We start from the raw sequence: 24,976 nt of genomic DNA, 5'->3' as shown, positions 1-24,976 counted from the left end.
GGCTGCCCCGAGGGCCAGGGGGCTACTGGGAGGTGGGGCCGCGGGGCAGATGGAGGCGGGACCAGCCAGGTGACCTGGTCCAGCTGGATGAGCTGCGGGATGGCGTCACGCATCTGGATGGCAATCTTCACCACGTTCCGCGGAGGCGTCATGGTCCAGCCGGGGCGTGGGCACCTGCACTTTTCGGAGACCGTGCACCTCCGGCCAAGGGCACACCTGGCCTGGGGCCCCTGGGGACGAGGAGGTCCTCCCTCTTTCCGAGACCTGACCTTGGTGTCCCGCACTCGCGGCCCAGACTGACCTGGCCATGCAATGCGGCCTTCCCATGAGAGCCGAGGTTAGTTCCGGGTTGGAGTCCGGGGATAGGAAGGTAGGACGGCTCTGCCTGCCCCGCCCCGCCTGCCCCGCCCCGCCGAGGCGGCCCCGCCCCACACCTACGTGCAGCAGGTGGGGGTGGGGAGGGCAGGCTGCCGGAGGCCGCCCCACACCCCCGGTTCCAGCAAGGTGACCCACCCAGTCACACTGCCAATCCAGCACAGTCCCAAGGAGGGTCCCGAAAGAACCACATCAGAGCTAGCCTTAGGCACGGTTTTTATTCACTTGGACACTGTACAAATATTACAATTTCCTTTTGCTGCAAAAAGTATAAAAATAATCTTTATATAGGAATCCATTCGTTACTGTAAATCTTTCTAAATCTCTGCAAATGGCTCTAAATGAGGGTAAATGAATAAGCAGAAATGAAGATAGGATATGGGGCAGCAGGAGGTGGGGTCAATCCTCAGGGCTGGACCACCCAGACTCCTCCTGAGACCTCTGTTCCTTCTTGGTAGCCAACCCCACCACCTGCAGGTTCTAGGGCTAAAGGCCCAGCAGAAGGTGGCATGTGAGAGGACCAGGAGGAGCTGGAGGGTCAGGGGGTGGGGGACAGCGAAGGAAGCTAGGGGTGGTGCTGGCACGTGCCCAGTTCCATGCCACCCTTCACTCCTAGGGGAAGTAGCTGGCAGGAGCAAGACAGTGAGGCTGGACAAGCTGCCCTATGGGGGGGCGATGGCAGCTCCTCGGTTCTGTGCCACTGGGTGGCAGCCGAGCCTGGGCTGGGGAAGGCCGCAGAAAGGGAGAAGCAAACACTTTGGCTCCACGGTGATGGGGGCTGATTCCGTTCCCCTGCTCTGCAAGCACAGAAGTGCCAGCACAGGAGCCGGAGCTGTGGCCAGAACTGTGTGGTGAGGGGAGGCTGGAGAAGCCAGGCATCTGTGGCTCTCAAGCTGTGTAGGGGTTGGATGGGGGAGGTCCCCAGGCAACTCCCAGGTCAGACAGTCTGGGTCCCAGCCACACAGGGCATGTCCCTGTCAGTCAGAGGTTGAGAACAGGCACATCAAAAAGGTCACAGACACCTTCACTCTCGTCCAGGTTGTAGATATAATCGTGGTCTCCGGGGGGAGGAGAAAGACGGAGCAGCGGGGCAAACACTGCAGAGAGCACTAGTCTCAGGCCCTGGGCCAGGGCTCCCCTAGCAGCAGCCCAACCCCTGCCCACAACCACTCCCATCTTCCAGGGCCACCCACCTTCTGAGGACATCAACTCCTCCAGCAGCTCCGAGCTCATGCACTCTGGGAATGGAGGGAGCTCAGTTACTAACATTCCAGCTCCCAACTCTCCAGCTACCAAAGTCCAGGAAAGGGAACCCCACCTGCCCATCAGGAACTTCACCCTTTGCCCCAGTTACCATAAGCGCCACCACAAGGTCCTCAAAAGGGCAAGAAAACAGCCGTAGGACCCAATGAGCTGTGTCCCTTACCCCTACCCCCAGGGAGGAATGCAGCAGCCTACCTCGTGTGGGATCAAAGATTTCTGACAGCTCTTTGGGGAGTTCCAAAACTGAAAAACAAGAAAGCCATGCTCAGGACACAAGAGGTCCAACCTGGCTCCATTACAGCCCCGTGGCTTCCTCGGATCCTATACCACCCACCCTGAGGCTCCACACAGCTGAGGAGATGTAGTAGGCCCTGCCTAGGCCAAGCTGGCACTGTCTGTTGGCCTCACTTGCTAAACCTGAATTCCTCAGTGCTGAGCCCAGGGCACCAAAGGCCCACTGCAAGTGATTGGTACAGCTTTTCTAACTCAGAAAGGTCACAGAAGCGTCTTTCTGGGCTCAGCATGCACCCCCTGTCTGATGGAAGGTACCCCATCTGTCCCACCCTTGCTGAGCATCTGCTCTGTGCAAGACTCAGAGACCAGACCCTGGGTCAGGTCACCAGGCAGAGGTGGTGGCGCTACAGGGTGATGACTCCACTACAAACCTCTGGCCAGGAGGACACAGGGGAAGCAGAAGAAAATGCAACCAGAGAGGACCATGAGGGATTTCACATGCCAGGCTCAGGAGTTCAGATCTTATCTGGTGGCCCTCAGGGAGTCATTAAAGGTACTTTTGCAAACAGAGAAATGCCACATTTTTCTGTCAGGCCTGCATTTCAGAAAGATTAGTCTGTCAGTCAGGGTAAAGAGAAAGATGCTGAAGAATCCAGGACAGAGGTGGCCAGGGGTCATCCTGAGTGCTGAGGATACCAGGGGATAGGAGAGGACATCTGGGACAGACCTCGCTTAGCTGGCATGGGGTGGGCAGCACAAGGAGGAGGGAGAAGGAGCTGGAACTAAGAGTGAGAGCCAAGGATCAGGCCTGGATAAATAGGGCCGACGGTAGGGTGTGCAGAGGTGGAAAGCAAGCTTCAGGGAGAAACTAAGTTCAGTCGAGGACACGCAGGAATAAAGTGTCCATTGGATGTACAGAGGACGGCAGGTGGACACCAAAGTGCGTATCAGGAAAAGATCTAGGCCAGGCGGAGGCTGGGGATTCGTTCACCCAGAGCTACAGCCCTCTCCAGGAGTGGAATGGGACACAGCCCTCAAAAACAGCAATGTTTAAGGACACGCCAGGGAGAGTTCAAGAAGCCAGTGAAACAAGAGAGCCAAGAGCTGGCATAATTATGCCAAAGGAGGAAAGAATATTGACACGGACCAAGAGAGCACCAGCAAAACAGGCTGGAGGCTGCTGGGCTCGGCAGGCCTTTGGTAGCTTCTCAAGAGTGACACTGCTGTAACACTGGGGCTGGGAGAGTGACTGCTGCAACTTGAAAGGTGACTAGGAGACCAATGAGTGGAGGTTACTTTTTCAAGGAGTCCAGACAGAAAGGAGACAGAGAAGATGAGAAAGAGTGATACAGAGAAGTGTCAATTAGTGAGGCGGTGCTCCAATGGGTGGCAGGAAAGGGCTTGAGAGAGGGCAGGGAGTTCTGTGTTAGCCTAGGATGGGGTACTAGAGGGGGCTCCAGCACTGACCCAGAGGTGCTGGCAGAGAGCTCTCGTGTCCGACAGGGTTGACGGGAGAGCTGGGTTCCATCCCCATTGTTTCTGACCTAGGACTGGACTGAGGCTAGACTCTCTCTCTCTCTGCCCCTAGGGGGCAGGTACTCACCACCTGTGGGGTCTGCCTTGATGGGCTCAAAGGAGGTAGAAGGGTTGGGTCCAGATAAACTGCTGCTGTTACTGCTGCTGCTGCTGCTGCTGCTACTGCTGCTGCTGCTGCTGCTGCTGTCCAGCAGGGCAGAAGACTGCAGTGGCCGGGTGTCCAGTGCTGTTGGGCCCAGTGGGAGTGAACTGAGCTCACCACTGTCCTTGCTATCAGTTCCAGGGCCGCCACTCACTGCAATGATAGCCCCCAAACCCAGTCACACAAGGTCAAGAAGAGGTTGTTAAACCTGGCTGTGCTGGAACCCAGACCCAGGAGGACCCAAGCCTGGTTTCCAGACCCAAGGAGAATTAGGCATTGCCAGTCACCCCCGAGGAAGTAAACCTAAAATTTGTCACTACAGGAGACAGACAGGAACGTAAGACCTACAGAAAGAGACTCGTGGTCAACATGTCTGCTGTGGTCGTACTTCAAGACAGGCTACCAGGGCAATTGAGACACCAGTGGATGTGGATCTGGGGGAGAAAACTGCCACCAGCAATGTCTCTTCCCACAGTCAGAGGTTCCCTATTAAAAAGGGCCCATTCAGGCGGGCATGGTGGTTCAAGCCTGTAATCCCAGCACTTTGGGAGGCCGAGGCAGGCGGATCATTTGAGGTCAGGGGTTCGAAACCAGCCTGGCCAACATGGTGAAACCCCGTCTCCACTAAAAGTACAAGAATTAGCTAGCTGCGTGCGGTGGTGGGTGCCTGTAATCCCAGCTACTCGGGAGGCTAAGACAGGAAAATTTCTTGAGCTCGGGAGGCGGACGTTGCAGTGAGCCAAGATTGCGCCACTGCACACTCCAGCCTGGGGGACACAGTGAGACACCGTCTCAATTTAAAAAAAAAAGGCTCATTCATTACCATAGCAAGGGAAGGCTAGGTGGAGGTCAGGAAAAAGACAATCCCCATCTTGAAGGGTCTCTTCCAACTCTGAGTGTGGTGTTTCACAACACAGAGATACTGCCTCTTGGGCCTCTGTCACAAGCTCCCATGGTGCCTCACCTGTGATCTCAGCTGCTGGGCCAGCCATTCCCTGGACTTCCGCGCTGCCGGGGACAGGAGTGGGAGTGAGCTGAGGACTATTTGGACGTGAGGCTTCCTGGGATTGGGACTGGGCTAGGGCAGGCTTCGGCAGAGGTGGAGGCGTGGAAACAGCGGGTGGGTTCTGGAGCAGATCTTCAGGTGGTGGCACAGGCACAGCCACAGGGGGTGAGCTCCATGCCTCCTTGTTCACCAGCAGAACCTCAATGGGACCACTCACACTCTTCAGGTGAATCTGGTACTTCTTCTGCCCATTGAGACCCTAGAGATGGGTGGTAAGGGATGGGAGATGGGTAGAATTGGAAGCAGGCTTGGCTCCTGCCCGACTCTGTCAGGACCAGTGTCCTCTCCCACCCAGGATGCCCATCCTCCTAGATAACCCCAAACTCCAGGCCTCCCCTACCTGCCCCACCCGGGACTTATCAGTCTCCACAGCCAGCACCCGCCCTCAGCTGACCCCGCCTGCCTGGGCTAAGCACCCACCTCTGGGATGGGCACCTCCAGGCTGGTGCCTGATGGGGCCCGGATGGCCAAGAGGGTATCTCCTAGAATGACACGGAGAATGGGTCAGAGCCCATGGGCTCAATCTGAGCTGGGAACAGAGGTGCCTGTCTTTTGGAGCAAGGCAGGAGATCATGGTCTCTGAGGGACTAGACAGCGGACCTCACCCATTCCCCATGGTGGCCGGGCAGAGCTAAAGCTCTTCTCTTCCTGAGAGCCCAGAGTCAGTAACCAGGAAATCTGGGTTCAAGTATGTGGAGTCAAATATCACTGGCCACAGGCACCTCACTCCTCCACCGATGGCTGTTCCCTAGGTGAAGGTATTCTAGCCAAGGCCAACATCCCTTTCCCATGACCAGTCAGGAGGATACATGATGGAGAAGAAACACATCAGCGGAGCACAGTGGCTCACACTTATAATCCCAGCACTTTAGGGGGTTGAGCGGGGAAGACAGCTTGAGCTCAAGAGTTCAAGACCAGCCTGGGCAACATAGCAAGACCCTGTCTCTTTTTTAAAAAAAAAAAAAGAAAGAAAAAAAAGGAACATATCCTGCATTCACAATGCAATTAAACTAACAAGCTGGAGGTGGGCACCCCCATGCCCTGCATGTAAGAGCCTGCACACAAGCAAATACACACATATCCTCTCTCCCTTTCTCCCCCTTGTACCTCTATCATACCCAAGAAGCCAAATCCAGGAAACAGTACAGTTGGGAACAGACCCAGGAACCCACTCCAGAATTCCTGTACCCTCTTGGTATAGCTGACCTCCACAGGGTCCCAGTGACACTCAGACAGAAGACCTACCCTGCCTGGTTCCTCTCTGAGCAGGCCCCAGAAACCCTCTTAAGAGACGGAACTCTCCTGAGACACTGAGCCCAGTGCTCAGGGATTTGGTTGAGCCCAGCCCACCCCCTCACCCCTACCCAGGCTCTGCTCACCAGCAAAGCATCTGCAGATGTCCTCATGAGTGACGTAGGCCAAAGTGTGAGGGTTAAGGAGAATGGCCGATGCCCTGTGGTGACAGATGGCAGACTACAAAAAAGACCCAATTCTTTAGCCAAGGTCTGACACACAGGCCCCTCAGAGAAAGTTCTGGGGACTCAGGTCCACTGGGGGAGGGATCACAGGCTAAGACTGGAAGGGGAGAGGCTCTGAGGAGGGAGCCTGAGGCTGGGCCATGGCCAGGGGCTACAAGACAAGCTCCCAAGAGGAACAGGGAGCTTGCCCAGGGCAAGTTGAACCAGAGGGCCCCTTGCCCACTCCCCCCAGGAGGGACCGCCAGGAGGATATCAGCTGTTCTGCACGTCCTCTGTGACGTTCCGGATGCTCTGCTGCACCCACACCTTGTGCTGGTCTAGTTCTTGCTCCCGCTGCTGCAGCTCCTCGATCTCTGCCTTGAGCTCAATCAGCTTGTCGGCAATCTCCCGGGTATTGCAGCCAGGCCCCACACCCCTGAGCCCAGGGAGTGGGGCTGAGAGGGACTGCTGAGAACTCTGGGTCCCACGGCCCCTGCCTTCTTTGGCACCCTCCACCCCACACCCGACACTTCTGTGTGGGAGACTCTACTACCCTCCCACTATCCCCACTCACTTCCACTGGATGCTGTTCTTGGACTTTTTCTCGATCAGCCCGATACCTTCCAAAACATTGGTAATGTCGTAAATCCGCCGCTTCTGGCGTACAGCTAGGGTGTCAGCTGCCTGGCAGACAGAGTGGAGAATGCTCAGCCCCACTCTCGGGTGTACCCCCAGCCACCCTGAGACGTGGTCTGGGAAGGGAGTAACCTGGATTCCAACCCTGTAGTGCCTGCCAGGCGCTACTGCAGCTCAGGCCCGCAGCTCTGTCCCATAGGCAGCTCTTCTCCTCGCCAGCCAGGAAGGGCCACGAGGACGAACACCTGGAGCCCCGAGCCTGGCCCATAGCTGTAGCTCAATGGCCTCGGCCGAATGAATGAAACATTCCCCGGCTTCTCTCCTGTGAGAAAGCACACGATGGCGGCCGGCTCTCGGAGGACCCAGCTGGGCCGCCCCCGGGGTTCCCGCTACCGGCCCAGGCCTGGTCCACCATCCTCCCTTGTCGCCCCTTAGCCCGGGCCGCACCAGCTTGAGGTCAAGCACGCCGTCCTTGGCCTCCTGCAGAAGAGACACGAACTTGGTGGTGAGTAGTCCCAGGCTCTTTTCGTGCCGGCTTGGAGTGCCCGGGGGCGGCGGCGCCTGCGGCCCGGCCTCCGCCATCGCGTCCGCCCGCCGCCTCCCCTCAGCCAGGCCAGGCCAGGCCGGCGCCGCCGCCACTTCCGCTTCCGTTCCTGGCCGTCCGGCAGCCGGAGCCAGCGTTGCTGCTTCCGCTTCCGCCCCGTGCGTCTTCCAGGGAACGCGGCGCTATTGCTGTCTGTGGGTGCAACCGCAAAACTTCAGGGACCATTAGCAAATGTCCAGCCGCCAAATAAGACGAAAACTACCTGGGTAGACCGGGAGTTGGGATGAAGTTAGGGAGGAATGAGGAGGGCGTCAGTGGGCAGCCCTGGCAGTAGAGAAAGGGATGCCATCGGAACTTTCCTTGCCAATCTGCCCCAACATCACTAACTCTGCCCAGTCCCCATCTCGGGAGACAAGACCACACTACCTGACTAATCCAATCTGTTCCCTCAAACCAGTTCCTTTTTAATTTTTTTCTCTTTATTTATTCTTTTATATATTTCAAACTCATTTTACTGCCACATCAAACCTGTTCCTAAAGGTTGCCCTACTGTCTTGGGGTCACCCCATCTATTCCTGTCCCTCACTTCCTGCCAAACAGCAAGCACTAACTATATCTCCCTTGTCCACCTCTCTCCATCCATGGTCCTAGCCTCATCTTTCGCTCATCTTGTCCTCCCGCTACAGTGCTCAGAGACTATGGGGTTATATACACTTCAGCCAATGCAAACGTATTTACCTATGTGTATATATCAGTAAAGCACTCAGAGTCATTTCTGGCATGTAGGAAAGTTTGCTAGGGTCATTTTGTTACTTTTAACATTGTTACTATTTATTATTGTTTCTTTTAGGGCAGGTTCTATGGGAAATGGGACTCGAGACAGGGTTTTGCAGCAAGTTTGTTGGGGATCCACACTTCTTTTTTTTTTTTTTTTTTTTTGAGACAGGGTCTCACTCTGTTGCCCAGGCTGGACTGCAGTGGCAAGATCAATGCCATCTCAGCTTCCTGGGCCCAAGCGATTCTCCCACCTCAGCCTCCCAAGTAGCTGGGACCACAGGCATGCACACACCATGCCCGGCTCATTTATTTTTAGTTTTTGTAGAGATGAGAGTCTCACTATATTGCCCAGGCTAGTCTCGAACTCATGGGCTCAAGCGATCCTCAGACCTCAGCCTCCCACAATGCTGGGATGACAGCATGAGCCATCACACCTGGTCAGGATCCACACCTTTAAGGGAGTAAGACAAGCAGAATTGGGCAGATGCAATTATATTATAGGCCTCAGCCTATGCCACTAGGATCTCTGAAATTGGGGTAGCACTTCTGAAGAGTTTATGTTCACGTGATGGTACCATGCTTTTGCACCCCAATATTGATCTCAGCAGCCTACACTCCTGGCAGCTGGAGAATGAGCGCTTCTGTCCCGAAGGGTGGATTTGGGTGGTGGACTGAACATCCACTAAATTATTACCACCTTATAGTCCCTTCCCTGGCTCCCTATAACTCTCAAGATAAACACAGCTGCCCAGTTGCGGTGACTCACATCTGTAATCCCAACACTTTGGGAGGCTGAGGCAGGCAGATCACTTGAGCCCAGAAGGCTGCCGTGAGCTATGATGGTGCCACTGTACTCCAGCCTTGGTGACAGATCGAGACCCTGTCCAAAACAAAACAAAAAAAACCCACAGCTTTCATGACCCTCTCCTGCCATCCCCCACCATACCCCTCTTCACAACAGCCTGCCACCTCTCACTCCTCCGCAGAGGTACACATCCTCCTCGGAGGCTGACCAACACAGTTTTCATCCTGTGCTGTTGATGTCGTCTGCATCCATATCTACACACCCTGCCCACCACCCCAGCTTGAGGCCAAGTCTAGCAAATCCCTGTCTCCTCTCCTGAGCACTAAGAGGTTCTGGGTTGGCTGGTCAAGACTGGTTGAATACAAGTACACCCCACCCCTCCACCCCTCAGGGAAGTGTCGCCCAGCCCTCCCCACCCTCCGTGCAGACTCTCTTTCCTGTTGGGAATAAAATGCCAGCGACTCAGCTTCCTTCCTTTCTGTTGATGGCCTTGGGGAGGGAGGAGCCTTGGTGGGAAGAAGGGGCTTCTGGGCTGGGGAGTGGGAGAGAGATTTCTTTGGGGAGAGGAATTCAGCTGCACACTGGAGTCAGCTGGAGTTGCCCAGGCCCTGTGAGCAAGTGGCAGGCGTGCCCAGCTGCATCGGGGGAGAGGGCTGTTCTCAAGACCAAGGTCATTTGTGGAGGGAGAACTGGACGCCTGATCAAATCTGGTAAGTTTTGTATCAAACTGTCCTGTGCAGCTCAGAGCAGGACCAGGGTCCAGTGGAGGCCTGTGCCCACCCTGACTCGCTTGACATCTGCAGGAGGCACGACTGGGAAACCTAGCAGGCAAAGCCTCCCAGGTGCCCTCCGCATCACACCCCCTCCCTCTCACTTCCTGAGAGGGCCAGGAAGAACCTCCTTCCTCCTTCTCAGAAGGGCTTAGACAGAGGCAGCAGCTCAGAGGGGCATCTACTCTGCCTGCTTGCCCCGGGCCCACCTCAGCTCTGGCTCCTCCAGGCCGGCAATGGACTCAGCAGCCAAGGATGAGATGCAGCCGGAGTTGTCCCCTGGTATGAACCTTCTGGGTGGACTGGGGGAGGAATGATGGCAACAAAGATGGGACTGGCTGGGCGCAGTGGCTCACGCCTGTAATCCCAACACTTTGGGAGGTCAAGATGGGCGGATGACCTGAGGTCAGGAGCTCGAAACCAACCTGGCCAATATAGTGAAACCCTGTCTCTACTAAAAATACAAAAACTAGCTGGGCGTGATGGCGCACGCCTATAATCCCAGCTCCTCGGGAGGCTGAGGCAGGAGAATCACTTGAACCTGGGAGGCGGAGGTTGCAGGGAACTGAGATTGCACCACTGCACTCCAGCCTGGGCAACAGAGCGAGACTCCATCTCAATAAACAAACAAAGAAATAAATAAGAAAGCTGGGACTGGGGGCACTGGGCCCTCCTTCCCTAACTACACGGCTGCCCAGACTCTTCCTGCCCAGGGCCTGAGTGGCCGGAGCAGGAGCGGGCAGAGCAGCTGGCCCGGGGTGCAGCGCTTAAGTGGGCCTCGGGCATCTTCTACCGGCCGGAGCAGCTGGCCAGGCTAGGCCAGTACCGCAGCCGCGAGGTGCAGCGTACCTGCTCCCTGGAAGCACGCCTCAAGGTAGGCATGGGGTGGGGGGTGCCGGTGCTGGGACTGTGCTGCAGGGCTGGCCTGGTCTCACTGGCTCCATCTCTCCACAGTCAGTGGTGCAGTCGTACCTGGAAGGCGTGCAGACTGGTGTGTGGCAGCTGGCCCAGGCCATTGAGGCAGTGCAGGGAACCCGGGAGGCCCTGAGCCAGGCCCGTGGGTTGCTCCAGGGCATGTCCCAGGCCTTACGGACTCTGCAGCCCCTACGGGAGCGGGTTGCCCAGTACAAGCAACTGCAGGCCATGTCTCACTTGTTGCCTCGGCTGCGGGCAGGTGAGCGTGCAGGGACCCTGGGCCTCAGCCTCCAATAGTCAGTCCACAAACACCCATCCCTAATGAAGGGGCTGGGGCACTAGATGGGGAACTGCATAGAGGGGCACACCAGGGACCTCCCAGAGAGTAGCCCGGGCTTCCCATGGCCTACGAGGCAGGGTGCAAATCAACTCATCCTGGGATTCCCACATGTGGGATGCTTGAGTCAGGACGGACACCCAGTCACATGACTCTGGCTACCTGGTTATCAGTATATTGAAACTTTTCCCTACAGAGTGGCTGAGTGAGTACTGGCAGGACCCCCCGATCTCCCCTGCCTTCCCTCCGGGATCCTCAGCTTCCTCATGTTCCATGAGCTCATGGGTTGACCTCTGGCCCACCAGGACATTGCCAAGATCCTCTTAGATTGGCCAGTACTCTACTGGTTATTTTTTTTTATGTATTTATGGCTTTTTGTTCATTTTTTGTTTTGTTTTGTTTTTGAGACAGTCTCACTCTGTCGCCCAGGCTGGAGTGCAGTGGTGCGATCTCAGTTCACTGCAACCTCCATATCCCAGGTTCAAGCGATCCTCCTGCCTCAGTCTCGCAAGTAGCTGGGATTACAGGCCACTATGCCTGTCTAATTTTTGCATTTTTAGTAGAGATGGGATTTCACCATGTTGGCCAGGCTGGTCTCAAACTCCTGACCTCAAGTGATCTGCCCACCTTGGCCTCCCGAAGTGCTGGGATTACAGGCATGAGCCACTGTGCCCAGCTTACTCTACTCTACTGGTTATTAAATATTTTATACATCACCCCAGCCCTGGGCCTCAGTATCCCCTGCCGTACACATTGAGGCGGTGGGAAGGCTGAGACCCAGGGCCATCTCCTTTCCACTCTCATTAGTGCCAGCTGCAGTGGCCCACACACAGACCCTGATTGATGCCCAACAGTTCTTGGAGGCATATATGAGCCTTCGGGAGCTGGAGCAGCTTCGAGAGGATACGTGGGCACCCCTGGGAGGCCTGGAGTTGCCAGTCTTCCAGGGGCTGGACCTTCTGTTCGAGGCACTGGGCCAGGCTGTGGAAGCAGCTGCAGGGGCCGCGGGGAAGCTGGCACGGGAGGACCCAGCCCTGCTGGTGGCTGCTGTGCGTGTGGCGGAGGTGGAGACTGGACGAACAACCCCCCTGGGCCAGGTCCCCCGGGACTGGCGGCAGCGCTGTCTGAGGGCACTACAGGAGGGCCTGGAGCAGACCCACTTTGGGTCACCTCTGCTGCCTGCGCCAGGGGCCCTACCAGGGTGGCTGGAGGCTCTGCGAGTGGCCCTGCCAGTTGAGTTGGCCACAGCTGAGGCACTAGTAGCGCCTTGCTGCCCGCCGCAGTACAATGTGGTCCAGCTATGGGCCCACACACTGCATAGCGGTCTGCGCCGCAGCCTGCAGCACCTCCTTGCAGGGCCTGAGCTGGAAGCTGCGGATGCCTTCGCCTTGCTGCACTGGGCACTGCATGTATACCTGGGGTCAGTGCCTTTGGGGCGGCGGGATGTGGGGGATCAGAGGCTGGGGACTTGGTGTGACACCAGGCCACCCATCTCCAGGCAGGAAATGATGGGGAGCCTGGAGTTGGGGCCTGAGGCTGATGTGTCGCAGCTGGAGCCCCTCCTGACCTTGGAGAACATTGAGCAGCTGGAGGCAACATTTGTGGCCAACGTCCAGGTGAGTAGTTGAGGCAAAGGTCCAGAGCAGTCCTATGCATCTGCTGTGGGCCTTTATCTGCAGAGTGGAATGTCTACCCATCTCCGGCAGGGTCAGATCCCTGCTACATTCCTTTGCCCCTGGCCCCTCCCTCCAGGCAAGCGTGTCCCAGTGGCTGCAGAATGCACTGGATGGGGAGGTAGCTGAGTGGGGCCGGGAGCAGGGGCCCAACACGGACCCGTCTGGCTCCTATTACTCACCAATGCCAGCCATCGTGCTGCAGGTAGGTGGGAAGTGGCCAGAGAGGCAGGCACCCTCCATGGGGCAATGGGGAGGAGAGAAAGGAGGGAGGCTTTGCTGATGGCTGCTCATTTCTGCCTGCAGATCCTGGAAGAGAACATTCGTGTGGCCAGCCTGGTCAGTGAGTCACTACAACAGCGAGTGCATGGCATGGCACTGTCAGAACTGGGCATATTCCTGAGGAGGTCTGTCGAGCCACTGACCCATTCCTGATCCCTATCCCTGCTCCCCAGGCAGCCGAAAGGGACTCTGAATGAATAAGACATATCACAGGGAAAGGGCTCTTTCAAACAAGGACTTGGGTATCTTGGAGGTGGGACAGGAGTACCAGGGACTGGGGCTGTGGGGGTGCCAGCATAGCAGCAAGTCCAGGAGCCACCTCTGCCCATTGCAGCTTCAGTGACGCTCTGATCCGATTCTCCCGAGACCACCTCAGGGGGAAAGCAATGGTCCCTCATTATGTGCCCTACCTACTGGCCGCCCTCAACCACCAGTCAGCACTCAGGTACCAGAAGGCCCCCGGGGAACCCCACCTTCACTAACCCCCTATTGAGTACCTATTGTGTATGGGCCCAGCCCACACTAGGACACTAGGGACTTTGGACTCACATCGCCCTGGGGTTCCAATTCTAGTTCTGCTAATTACTAGTTATGTGACCTTGGATGGGTTACCTAATCTCTCTGAATCTCACTTTTCTCATTAGTATTATGTGGGTACTAATGGAATGTTCCGAGAATCACATGAGATAGCATGTCAAGTGCCTACCATAGTGCCTGGCACATGATGTCAATTGCTCATTCGTCCAGCAAATATTTCAAGGCCCTACTCTGTGCCAGTAATATCTGGGGTTACAGCTGTATGTACACACACACACATACACACACACACTGCCTTCCTCTTGGGTGGTATGTTCTTTTTGGTGGGGGCAAGGAAAACAAGTTAGTGATGATTTTTACTCCCTCCTCACTGGGATAGTTCCCTCCCTTTACGAATGAGGAACCAGAAACAGAAAGAATGTTTTGCTCAAGGTCGCACCGCGAATTAGAGGCAGGTCCCCGCTGGGCTGTGTCCTTTGTAGCTCGCCGAGCGCCGCCTCCCAGCCCTGGTCCATGCCTGAGACCAGAAGTGCAGGGAGCCGCTGTTCTCGCTCCCTCCCATCAACACTTGCCCCACAAGGTGGCGCCGGAGGGGCTGGACCACCGAGGGCCATGCGGGCCTTGGCCTTGGTCCTGAAGCCGTAATTTTGCTCGGTCCAGCTCCTCAGTGTCTGTCCTGCAGCTGGACGGGGCGCCTTCAGGGGCCTTGGCTCCGGTGGAAGCTGCGCTGGACAAGTTACAGAGGAGGATCTGCCGCCTGGTGTTGGAGGCGCTGCAGGTGGAGCTCCAGGTGAGGCCTCCTTCAGGTCAGGATGGGAGAAGGAGGTGGAGAGGTGGCGGTACAGCGTACAATGGGGGTCTCCGCGGCAATGCCAGGTCTGGATCATTTCCCCAGCCCCTGTTCGCGGACCTGCCCTCGCGCCAGTGGCTGTCGAGCCCTGAGCTGCTGGAAAGTGTGTGCGAACGGGCGGGGCGCTTCTGTCGGGACTTCGGGCGCGTGCGGAACCCCACGGTTCAGGTGTGTTGGGGGAAAAGGCTGGGGAAGGGGCGGCGCGGGTGAGAGAGGCGACCTGCACCCACCTGATTGCCTCCCCGCAGCTGCTACTGGCTGAGGCCGAGCGCGCCGTGGTGCTCCAGTACCTGCGCGCGCTGATGCAAGGCCGCCTGGTGTGCCGCGGAGCGGACGAGAGGACCCAGGCGGCCGAGCGCCTGCGGCACGATGCTGCCCAGCTTCAGCAGCTTTTCCTCGGTTTGGTGAGAGCTTCTTGGCGGGCAGACGGGCGGGAGTCTCAGTGGTTGGGTGGGAGACGAGGGCTGGCGCGAGACCCTAGCCCGACGTGCTCAGGGCCTGGAGGAGAACGCGCACTGCGCGCCGGTGCTGCTCGCCCTGAGGGAGCTGCTAAACCTCCGCGACCCCGCGCTGCTGGGCCTGGAGGTGGCTGGCCTGCAGCAACAGTTTCCCGACGTGAGGTGCGGACGGGGGTCCAGGAGGGAGGAGAAGCCGGAGGGCGGGGAGAACGGGGCTGACACGCCTCCTTGGTGCCCCTGCAGCGAGGACCACGTCTCCGCCCTCTTGGGCCTGCGCGGTGACTTGTCCCGGGAGCAGCAACTGGCCGCTCTCAGCTCGCTTCAGGCTGCGCTGCCGCCCTCGCCCCGCGCTAGCCGCCGCGCCCTCTTCAGCCTCGTGCCCGCCCCAGCGCCCGCGCCGGCCTCCTGCCTGCCCTCGGGGTCCTGCGCCCGAGCCCGGCTGCTCTCAGAATAAACCACGGCTCCCGGACGCCTGAGTGTGTGTGTGTTGGGGAAGGTGGGATGGAATAAAAGTGCCCACGAGGGTTCAGGGAGTCCTTGCACAGTGACACGCTTAAAGTATCCTGGCTCCCGACCTGGTACACGAGCTGCGCCCCGCCTATGCAGGCATTTGCCCTCTGTGCGGACTGCGTTCCCGAGGCCGCGGGCTACGCCCCCACGTCTCAGCGCCCAGGCCGTGAGCAAGAGTCTCGGCCGCCCTGGCCACCTGGGAGCCCCTGAAGCCCAGTAACTCGCTGGGGCCTTGGGAAGGGGGCGGGCCCAGGACCACGAACACCACCCCCTCAGCCCTGCCTGGCTTCGCTCCCAGCGGCTTCGGGGGCGCGCCGCCGTGGAGACTGATGAGAAGCTCCCCGCTTTCGTAAGAGCGTGCGCGCGCCCGAGGACGTACGTCATCGGCGTCGGCTCCCGCCGGCCGGGCGGCCGGTGGCTGGTGTAGCAGAGCTGGAGCGGCGGGCGGCAAGATAAAGGGCGAACAGGTGGGGGCACCGCACGCGGACGGACCCCCCCAAACGCCGGGAGCAGGCGCGCGACGCGACCTTTCCTGATCTCCCGGAGAACCCTCCACTCCATTGTCTCCTGGCCCCACCCTCCATTGGACACGCCCTTCGCCTTATCTCCCACCGTTTATTGGCTACAGGTCACGCCCCTCCTCAATTCCTGGTTCCCCATTGGCTCTTCACCTTGTCCTCTCCCGGGGCTTCTTATCCGCACAGGCCACACCCCCTCATTTGTCACCAGACCCCGCCTTTAGTAGTCGAGGGCTCCTCCCCCATCCATCCTTCATTCATTATGCACCTAGTGCTGGGTGCTTGGTACAGGGGGTTGAATCAGACCCCGTTCCTGCCTTCGAGGAGTTCAGGGGATGGTGGGAGAACACGGACCTAGGCTCTGACAGTGACAGCTCTGAGTAAAGAAGTCGCCGAAGCAGTGGGACACTAGATGCGGGGAAGGCTTCCTGGAGGAAGTGAGGCCTAAACTGAGCCTTGAAGAATGGTTGAGTTTGCTCCAGGAATATATTGCAAAGGCATTCTTGGCGGAAGGACCTGAGACGTGAAAGAAACAGGCGTCTTCTGGTAATTTCGAGGAGGTATGTCGAATGAAAGAAGGGGAGCTGGAGGGGACTGGGCCAGGCAGAAGCCTGTAAAGGGGTGAGGAGTCCAAAAAAGTGTACAGTTAGTTAAAGGGAGTGAAACCTGGGACCTGTAGTCTTTTCAAGCAGCTGGTCATTAGGCAGGGTAGAGGGGAGTGGAGAGGGGGAAGATGAGGTCTAGATAGGGAAGCAAAGTGCAGGGAAGGAATAATTCTAGTTCTGAAAGAAGGGCTCTTGGATTCATTTATTTATCGAGCAACTGCTGCGGGCCAGGCACTGTTCTCTGTTCTGGGGACATAGCTGTGAATGATGGAAAGGATAAAACAGATAACTATCAATATACCTATCATTCAAATGTAAAGTGTACTGAAGTGATGGTGATGACTGCTAGAGAGAACAATAATTTGGGGAAGGGAAGATAGTGGAGAGGGGAGAGGAGGTTTACTATTTTATAGAGGGTGTGTTAGAGAGGCTTTTCTAATAACATGGTATTGGTGCAGAGATTTGAGGAAAGTGAGAAAGTGACCCATGCCATTATATAGGGGGAGGAACATCCCAGACAGAGGACATATTCTGTTTGATATGCCTGTTAGACATTCAAGTGACGACAGTGCACTGAAGCTGGACATGATGGCATGTGCCTTTGGTTCCAGCTACTTGGAAAGCTGAGGTGGGAAGATCGCTTGAGGCCAGGAATTCAAGACCAGCCTAGACACTATGTCAAATTGCACCGAAATTGGCAACACTGGTCTAAAGTTTTTATGGAAGAAGTCTGAGCTACTGTATTTAAAACCACGAGAGTGGATGAGAACACCTAGGGAGTGAACATAAATGGAGAAGTTTCCATAGACAAATCCTGGAGTGTTACAGTGTTAAGAGGTCAGGGAGATAGGGATGACCAGCAAGGTAGGAGGAGAACTAAGTTCGAGTGTCTTTGGAAAACCAAGTGGACAGCATGTTTCCAGGATGTAGTGATTTTTTTTTTTTTTTTTTTTGAGACGGAGTTTCGCTGTTGTTGCCCAGGCTGGAGTGCAGTGGTGCAATCTTGGCTCACTGCAACCTCCGCCTCCCAGGTTCAAGCGATTCTCTTACCTCAGCCTCCTGAGTAGCTAGGATTACAGACATGTGCCACCACGCCCAGCTAATTTTGTATTTTTAGTAGAGACGGGGTTTCTCCATGTTGGTCAGGCTGGTCTCAAACTCCCAACCTCAGGTGATCCGCCCACCTCAGCCTCCCAAAGTGCTGGGATTACAGGCGTGAGCCACCCTGCCTGGCCTCCAGGATGCAGTGATTAACTGTATCGGGTGCTGATCAATATGAAGGTCATTGCTGGTCATTGGTGACCTTGATTAGATCAATTTGGATGGAGTGCCGGGAATAAAAGGCTAATTGGAGTGTATTTAAGAGAGAACAGGAAAGAAGGAACTGCAGACTGGGTATAGATGACTACAGGTATGTGCTGCAATAGCAGCAGACGGAGGAAGATGCAGTGGGGCTGTAGCTGGAGGAGTGTGGGTTCTAGTGAGGGTTTTGTTTTGTTTTTTAAGATGGAGAAATAACAGCATGTGTTTATGCTGATGGAAAGACTCCAGTAGAGAGGAAGAGATTGATGATGTAGGAAGTGATGGAAGTGAGTCGCTGAGCAGGCAAGGAAGCTCAGCAGCTGCAGCCTCTCTAGGCAGTCTCTGGGGAGAGACAAGATTGGACTGAGTCCTGGAACAGAGTCAGGGTGAGCACCCTGACACTCGCTTTGGATGACCACTGGAAAGATTCCTCAGATAGGTGACAAGCCAGGGATTGGCTTGGATTTGCTGAAGCTTCCTTCTGTTCCCCAAAAGCAGATTCTAACTTGGATTTCAACAGATGGCTCAGAGGAGAGAAGGCATTCTGGGGGGTACTGGCGTAAGCATGGGGCCCTCAGACATTGAAACTGACTGAGGCCAAATGGGCAGGATGATGTGGGTAAAGCCAGATGGGTGGGCAGCGGTGGCACTGAGAAGATGCCATGGGCAGAAGGCAGCCCCTGAGGCTTTCTCACCTACCTAATCTGCCCAGGCAGCTGAAGCCACACTGTACCACCTCCCAGATTAAGTGAGTGCTGAGTACAGAGGTTAGAATCACGAGTAAGGGGCTCAGTCCTTGCCTTCAGGAGCTCAGGCTGAAAGGATTCCAGTAACCACCATCTAGGTGGGTGTTTAAAACTTGCTTTCGGCTGGGTGCGGTGGCTCACGTGTTTAATTCCAGCACTTTGGAAGGCTGAGGCGGGAGGACTACTTGAGGCCAGGAGTTGGAGGCTGCAGTGAGCTACGATCATTGCACTACACTCCACCTTGGGTGACAGAGCAAGACCCCGTCTCAAAGAGCAAAAACAAAAAAGTGCTTTCCCCCGGCCCAGCATACTCGGGTGAGTCTGCTGGAAGCAATGGACGCTGCAGCCAATCAGACCCCTGGTAGCAGAGCCTGGGCCCACCAAGGGCCCAGCAGAGGCAACGTGGAGTACAGGGCCTGCTGGTCGTTTGGTCACACCCACTCATGCTGGTCTCCACATGCCCTTCTGTGTCCCCAGAGGTCGACAGTGTCGGGAGTTGGAGTGACCCGGCTGGATGTGACCCCCAAGACAGAATGGTGCTGGACTCCGGGGCTCAGGCGTATGATCAGGCACCCCCCAGCCCGCCTACCAGTCCCCCATCCCTGCGCCATAGACTGAAGCCCTCAGACCGAGATGGGCCACCACTGTACCCCTGGTCTCAGTCCCTGGCCTTGCCCCTGGCTCTGGCAGTCCCCCCAGCACTGCAGCCCGAGCCTGAGCAGCAGCCCTTCTCACAGATGCACCTGGGCCACCGTGGCCACATGCGTCGCAGTGAGAGCACCTATTCTGTAAATAGTACTGGCCGGCGGGGACGTGGCACCCTGGGACGGCCTCCACCTGGACGGGGACAGAACCCAGGTGGGGGCACCCTGCGGCCTGCAGCCTCCCTGCCTCACATTGCTAAGACTCAAAGGGATGCAGGCCATAGTGCCAGCAAGAGCCCCTGCATGTTGGTGGCCCTGCGGCCAACCAATATGGACCGTGAGCGGGACAAGTTCTTCCAGTCCCATTACACCTACAATCCACAATTCGAGTACCAGGAGCCCATGCCCACAGCTGTGCTGGAGAAGTACTGCGAGGCCTCTGGACAGTTCATCCATCAGGTCAGTCCAGCCTCCCCACCATACCCTGGCCCTGACCACCCAAGGGGCTTGTCCTGACCAGCCACTGTGGCCCCGTGTACAGGCAGTTGGCATCATTGAGGCTGTTCTGGAGAAGTTTGGAACCTATGAACACTTTGAGGCTGCCACCGGGGGGCAGCTGCTCACCAAGTGCCAGATATGGTCCATTGTGCGCAAATACATGCAGAAGGAGGGCTGCGTCGGGGAGGTGAGCTTGCCTGCAGAGCCCTTCCTCTACATGCCCCAAATCAGGGTGTCTTGTGGGTGACCCCAGGTCCAGCTCCACACATAACCCACCCCTGCCCCTGCCCCAGTGAGGTGGGAGCTGGTTCTGAGCAGAGGTGATGAAGCGCGGGTGCCCTGGCCAATTGTCTGGCCCTGCCGCCCTGTGGCATCATTGGGTCGACCTGCACCCTGGCCCCAGGCTGGTGGCCATGGCTCAGAGCACTGCCACCTGCAGGTTGTGGTGCAGCTGAGTGAGGACCTGCTGTCCCAGGCAGTGATGATGGTGGAGAACAGCCGGCCCACATTGGCGATCAACCTGACCGGAGCCCGCCAGTACTGGTTGGAGGGCATGCTGCGGCATGAGATAGGTCAGGGTGTGGGTATCCGGGTGGATGGGTAGGCATGAAAGGGGCCTGGGAGCTGGGAGGGGTGGGAAGGAGGGGCCCCAATAACTCCCCCTTTTGTTTCCACCCCTTCCCTTCTGAGGTCAGGGCTTTCCCTTCCTGAGCAGCTACCTCCGCCCTCTGGCTCACAGAGGTAGGCCAGAACATGCCTGCCCATGCTCTGGGCTCGCCCTCATCTCTTGGTCCTTTCGGGTATATTTTTCTCTCTCCACTTCCTCTCTGACTTCTCTCGACAGTGGGGGTAAGGCTGGTGAGGCCCTGACAGGCCAGAAGGAGAAGCCTCAGGGTCCCACCAGGCCACCCGCCACGCTGGCCCTCCAGGGTGGATGGAAGGCCAGATCCTGGGAATGGACTTGGCTTGAGGACACATGGCGCCTGGTTTAGGAGGGGACTGGCCAGGCTGGGCAGGAGGATGCAGGGCACTCACTGCTATTCCTCTCTGTCTGTCCCTCTTCCTCGAGAATCCTATTGCTCTGGGCAAGAGGTGTTTTTTACCGGGTGCATCAGCGTGACTGTTCAAGATGATGTGGGCACCTAGGATGTTGGGCAGGGTGGTATATATATTCTTGTGCCCAGGAGGGCTGGGGGCAGTGTCAGTTCGGGAGAGTTCATGCACGTGTGTGGGTGCGTGGGTGTAAGGTGGGGGACGGATGGGTGGGAGAGGATTCATGTATGTGAGCCTCTGTGGATCCTTGGGTGCGAGTCCACCGGAGGAGGAGCTTCACGCTGCCTGGGGCTGGGAGAGCTTCTGTGCGAGCCTGAGTTTGGGAGCATGAGGATGGAAGTGTCGCGGCCAGAGCCCCGCCAGGTGGAGAGGGGCCAGGACTGGGCTCACAGGCGGGTCCCTGAACGCCCTACCCAGCGCCGCCTCCCCTCGCCTTCCCCGCAGGCACCCATTACCTGCGGGGCGTGAACAACGCGCGCCAGCCGTGGCACAACGCGGAGGGCCGGCTGCGGTACGGGCTGCGGCCGGCTAACCCCACGGAGGAGGGCCTGGCCAGCCTACACAGCGTGCTGTTCCGCAAGCAGCCGTTCTTATGGCGCGCTGCGCTGCTCTACTACACCATCCACCGCGCCGCGCGCATGTCCTTCCGTCAGCTCTTCCAGGACCTGGCGCGCTACGTGCAGGACGCCGACGTGCGCTGGGAGTATTGCGTGCGCGCCAAGCGCGGCCAGACCGACACCTCGCTGCCAGGTGGGCGCCAGCGCAGGGGAGGTGCTTGGAGCGGGGTGGGGGCGGGGAGAGGGGCAGGGCCTCGGTCGAGGGGCTCACCGCCTTCCTGCGCTCCCAGGTTGTTTCAGCAAGGACCAGGTGTACCTGGACGGCATCGTGCGCATTCTGCGACATCGCCAGACCATCGATTTCCCGCTGCTGACCTCACTGGGCAAGGTGAGGGGCTGTGGACCTTCAGAGGTTCCGGCCAGCTCCCTGCCTCGCTGTAGAATTCCCTGAGCCTCGGATTGGTGCTAGACCGAGGGCTGGGTGCCAGGCCTCTGGTGGTGGGGGGAGTGTGGGTGGAAGTGAGAACAGGAGATGAAATGACTGGCAGCAAAACCAGGTGCTTAACGGAGGCTGCAGGTGTATGTAAATACTGCATCTCAAAGAAGGTGAGCATTCCAGGCCAAGGGAGCCATCAGGGGAAGGCCAGGGGAAGGAGGCTGCAGAAATGGCCAGGGAGCAACTCCCTGGCACTGGCATTTGTGCCAGGCCGAGGAAAGCAGACTTCATCTGAAGCAAAGGGGAGTGGGAGGAGCTTTAAGCAGAGGACTGACACTGATATTTGCTTCAGAAGGCTCCTTCTGGACATCATATGGGAGGTGGATTGGAGAGAGGACTAGGGAAGGGAGTGCAGGGGCATGGAGGAGGCCTTTCCTGTCACTCCTGCAGAAGGGATGGTGGTCTGGCCTAACCAGGCAGTGGCCATTGGGTTGGAGATGAAGGGACGAGCTGGAGAGCTCTTCAGAGAGGGGAATCCTTTTAACTCCGTGGCTACCATGATGGGAGGGTGAGAGTCCAAGCCCCCTCCCTGGAATCTGACCTGGGTGACTATGAAGAGGGTGGAGCTGGCATAAGCTGGAACTCAGGAGTTGACTGTTGGACATGGGGCCACCCTGAGGGCTATCCAGGGGAAGACATTAAGGAGGCAGTTGGATGTCCATGTTTGGAGGTGAGGGGAGAGGCTGGGCTAGAGAGAGAAGTGGGGTTGTAGGGCATCTATGACAAAAAGAAACTATTGAGAGAAAGAGCAAAGACCAAGGATTGAGTCTAGAGGTATAAAACGTTGTAGCTAATTGTGGATCAGGAGGGGAGTCCTGGAGCAAAGGGCAGTGAGCCGTAAGCAGTGGGCTGGAACCCACTACCTAAAAGCCAGGGGCCGCTGCCTATACCTGATGCCCAGCTTCCTCCTGCAGGTGTCCTATGAGGATGTGGACCACCTGCGGCCCCATGGGGTGCTGGATAATACCCGGGTGCCCCACTTCATGCAGGACTTGGCACGCTACCGGCAGCAGCTGGAGCACATCATGGCCACCAACCGGCTGGATGAGGCAGAGCTGGGTCGCCTGCTACCCGACTGATGTCCGTTGAGGGCTGCAGACAGAGGCCCTGGACAGAAGCTCCAGATAGGCCCCGAGAACATGAAGCTGTTTGCTCCGTGCTTCCACGGCCTGGGTGTTTCTTGGGGGTGTTGGGAGGGCAGGAGCATTCCTTGAGGAGGAGTGGCAACATCAAAGGGTTTGTGTCCCTTGCTAGCCTCCCTGGGGCCTGGGGACCTGCAGCAGCATGTCTGGCAAACTGAGTCCCCCTCCTGCCTCCAGCTCTCTGTTGAGCAGAGGGAAGCCATGGGGGCAGGAAGGGAGCTGAGCATTGATGGGGATGGGGGTGGTTTGGGAATAGAAACTTGTTCTTGCGTGAGATGGCTTTGGTTGTCCCAGTACTCCAGTCTCCCTTCCCTCACCTGGCCCCTTGGTGCTCCTTCAGCAATCGTGCTGTCTACCTCTCACTGGGTCCTGGTAGGGGTTGGGATCTCTTCTCCTGGGGTGATTGATGGCCTGAGCCTGGGGTCCTGGTAGTAGAGACCCAGCTGGTCTGGGGTCTGCTTTCTGACATTTTGCCTCTGTCACTGGTCATATATTTATTCCATATTTATATGGTCTACTTCCTATGACTGGGAGCAGCAGCTCCTGAAGGTTTTGTGGGCGGGGGAACAGGACATTCCTTCCTGGAAGGCACCAATTTTCCCAGCCCCACTCCCATTACACACACACACACACACACACACACACACACACAGTGATTCAGGCCTTGAGAGTCAAGCCCAAGAGCTCCCTTGGCCCTGTCACCACTCCCTCTACTGGCCTCTGCTGTTCCTGTCTTTACTCACACCCTTACAGCTGGTCTCTGGCAGAGGTTGGCATAGCCTAGGAGCAGCTGCAGGGACTAGGAGCAGCCTAGGAACTCTGAGGGACAGGCCCTAGAGTTTGGTGGCCCAAGTCCTGAACCCCTCTTGGACCAGGTGAGGTGCAGAGGTGGTTGCTGCTTCCAGTTTCCCTTCAGACTTAGCTGTATGAGCCCCACTCCTATCCTTTGGCCTTAGTTTTCCCATCTGTAAAACTCAGAAACACAGTTGGAAAGTCCTTGTTCATTTAGTCATTGAATATATTATAATATGTATAGAGCGCCTTTTGTGTAAGTTACTGGTCAGAGTCCTCACTGAGCTCCCAGTTCAGAGGGAAGCCAGACAATTAAAACAGTAATGACAATGATGTGTGTGGCCTCTGTCTACCCAAGGTCCCTTTCTGCTCCCCTCTTCTAATCTCACTTCCCAAGGTTGTGAGCTCTAAGCCCTCCCTACGTGGAGAGAAGTCACCCTCCCCTTGCTCCATGTTCAGCCCAGGGACTTGCATGGGGTTGAGCTGGTACCTACACAGGCTCCCAAGTGGCTCATGAGGGGAAATGGGTTGTGTATGTGGGCATGAGGATCAGGTCCTTGTCCCACTAAGGGGATTAGTCTGGGATCTCCAGGGTGCAGCCTGGACTCCTAAGGGCAGATTAGGGCTGAGGACTGGATGATGCTTGTGGTAGGCTTGGGGCTGCCCAGGTCCCTGGGACTCAGAGGTACCCACCCTCTGTTCCTGGGCAAATAGCCAGAATCATGGAGAGAGCCCAGGTCCCGGTGGACCCTCCGGAGTTTATTCACTTCCAGCAGTACTGGGCTGGACTGAGCCTTGGTGGCATCCGATTCGGCTCCAGCAGCATCCCAGGTCCTATCCAGCATGGGCGGAGCACGGCCAGTCAGAGTTCTGGCCTTCAGGAATCTAGAGATGACGGGGAACAGTGGTCAAAGAGTTGGGGTCCCGCATCCACTTCCCAGGCCATGCCCTCCCGCCAAGCTGGCTCAGGGTTTGGGCGGCCTCACACCTTCCGACTGGTCCCCTTCCTCGAAGTCGGGCTCCGGCTCTGGGTCCGGTTCTGGCTCCAGTTCCGGCTCTGGTTCTGCTTCAGGCTCGGGTTCCAGCTCTGGCTCTGGCTCCAGCTCAGCCTCTTCAGAGGCCTCTGCTTCCAGCTCTGGCTCTGGTTCCTCTGGGGTCCCGGATTGCACTGCCTCGCAGCCCTCGAGGCCCCCGGCCTCGTCGGTGTCTGAAGCTCTGGGCAACCCGGGGCATGTGGTCCCCGAGCCCGGTGCCTCCGGCGTCCAGTGGCCTGGGCATGGAGGGTCATAGCTGCGGTCCCGGTAACCTGGGGCGGAAGTGGGAGTGACTGAGGCTCAATTTATCCCTGTGAGGTTTCACTCTCTCCTACTTCTAGGGGAGACGACAACCCCGCCCTCCCCTGGCCTTTGGTCCGCCCCACCCCGTCCCCGCTCTGCCCTAGGCCCCGCCCCGAGCA

At 57.4% G+C, this 24,976-nt stretch overlaps 5 protein-coding genes across 6 annotated transcripts in view; 2 read left to right on the top strand and 3 right to left on the bottom strand.

Moving 5' to 3' along the window:
* The window catches only part of ELMO3 (engulfment and cell motility 3), a 4,701-nt gene extending 4,341 nt beyond the window's left edge, over positions 1 to 360 (bottom strand). The window contains exon 1 of the mRNA XM_011996676.1: positions 27 to 360. Coding sequence (XP_011852066.1) covers positions 27 to 152 — 126 coding nt within the window. The 5' untranslated portion in view covers positions 153 to 360. The remainder of the gene's footprint in view (positions 1 to 26) is intronic.
* Positions 361 to 574: 214 nt separating this feature from the next.
* On the bottom strand, positions 575 to 7,363 carry E2F4 (E2F transcription factor 4, p107/p130-binding). Its single transcript, XM_011996675.1, has 10 exons — positions 7,157 to 7,363; positions 6,648 to 6,757; positions 6,348 to 6,509; positions 5,996 to 6,039; positions 5,037 to 5,098; positions 4,515 to 4,815; positions 3,476 to 3,703; positions 1,834 to 1,881; positions 1,569 to 1,613; positions 575 to 1,472 (listed from the first exon to the last, which is right to left on the bottom strand). The coding sequence occupies exons 1-10, from the start codon at positions 7,289 to 7,291 to the stop codon at positions 1,357 to 1,359; spliced, it is 1,251 nt and encodes a 416-aa protein (XP_011852065.1). The 5' UTR covers positions 7,292 to 7,363; the 3' UTR covers positions 575 to 1,356.
* A 1,952-nt stretch (positions 7,364 to 9,315) lies between these two features.
* Positions 9,316 to 15,525, top strand: EXOC3L1 (exocyst complex component 3-like 1). Its single transcript, XM_011996672.1, has 14 exons — positions 9,316 to 9,545; positions 9,835 to 9,887; positions 10,319 to 10,479; positions 10,560 to 10,779; positions 11,665 to 12,277; positions 12,356 to 12,473; positions 12,610 to 12,735; positions 12,837 to 12,937; positions 13,147 to 13,257; positions 14,010 to 14,139; positions 14,245 to 14,367; positions 14,448 to 14,603; positions 14,695 to 14,819; positions 14,901 to 15,525. Exons 2-14 carry the CDS (start codon positions 9,842 to 9,844, stop codon positions 15,109 to 15,111), a joined length of 2,241 nt encoding a protein of 746 aa, XP_011852062.1. The 5' UTR covers positions 9,316 to 9,545; positions 9,835 to 9,841; the 3' UTR covers positions 15,112 to 15,525.
* KIAA0895L (KIAA0895-like ortholog) lies at positions 15,526 to 23,848 on the top strand. Of its 2 annotated transcripts, XM_011996674.1 has the most exons (8): positions 15,526 to 16,245; positions 17,797 to 17,879; positions 18,816 to 19,441; positions 19,524 to 19,667; positions 19,920 to 20,052; positions 20,978 to 21,283; positions 21,381 to 21,478; positions 22,501 to 23,848. In XM_011996674.1, the coding sequence occupies exons 3-8, from the start codon at positions 18,872 to 18,874 to the stop codon at positions 22,663 to 22,665; spliced, it is 1,416 nt and encodes a 471-aa protein (XP_011852064.1). In that variant the 5' UTR covers positions 15,526 to 16,245; positions 17,797 to 17,879; positions 18,816 to 18,871; the 3' UTR covers positions 22,666 to 23,848. The 2 variants fall into 2 exon arrangements, with proteins under 2 accessions (XP_011852064.1, XP_011852063.1); XM_011996673.1 differs by lacking the exon at positions 17,797 to 17,879 and having other exon boundaries at positions 15,565 to 16,245; positions 22,501 to 23,004.
* Positions 23,729 to 24,976, bottom strand: part of NOL3 (nucleolar protein 3 (apoptosis repressor with CARD domain)) — an 8,407-nt gene continuing 7,159 nt past the window's right edge. The window contains 2 exon segments of the mRNA XM_011996743.1: positions 23,729 to 24,405; positions 24,507 to 24,826. Of these exon segments, the coding sequence (XP_011852133.1) occupies positions 24,355 to 24,405; positions 24,507 to 24,826 (371 nt within the window). The 3' untranslated portion in view covers positions 23,729 to 24,354.

The sequence above is a fragment of the Mandrillus leucophaeus genome, unplaced genomic scaffold (assembly GCF_000951045.1).
Source record: "Mandrillus leucophaeus isolate KB7577 unplaced genomic scaffold, Mleu.le_1.0 Scaffold522, whole genome shotgun sequence".
NCBI lineage: Eukaryota > Metazoa > Chordata > Mammalia > Primates > Cercopithecidae > Mandrillus > Mandrillus leucophaeus.
The sequence above is the reverse complement of the archived record's forward strand: the minus strand, read 5'-3'. Positions and strand labels throughout refer to the sequence as shown.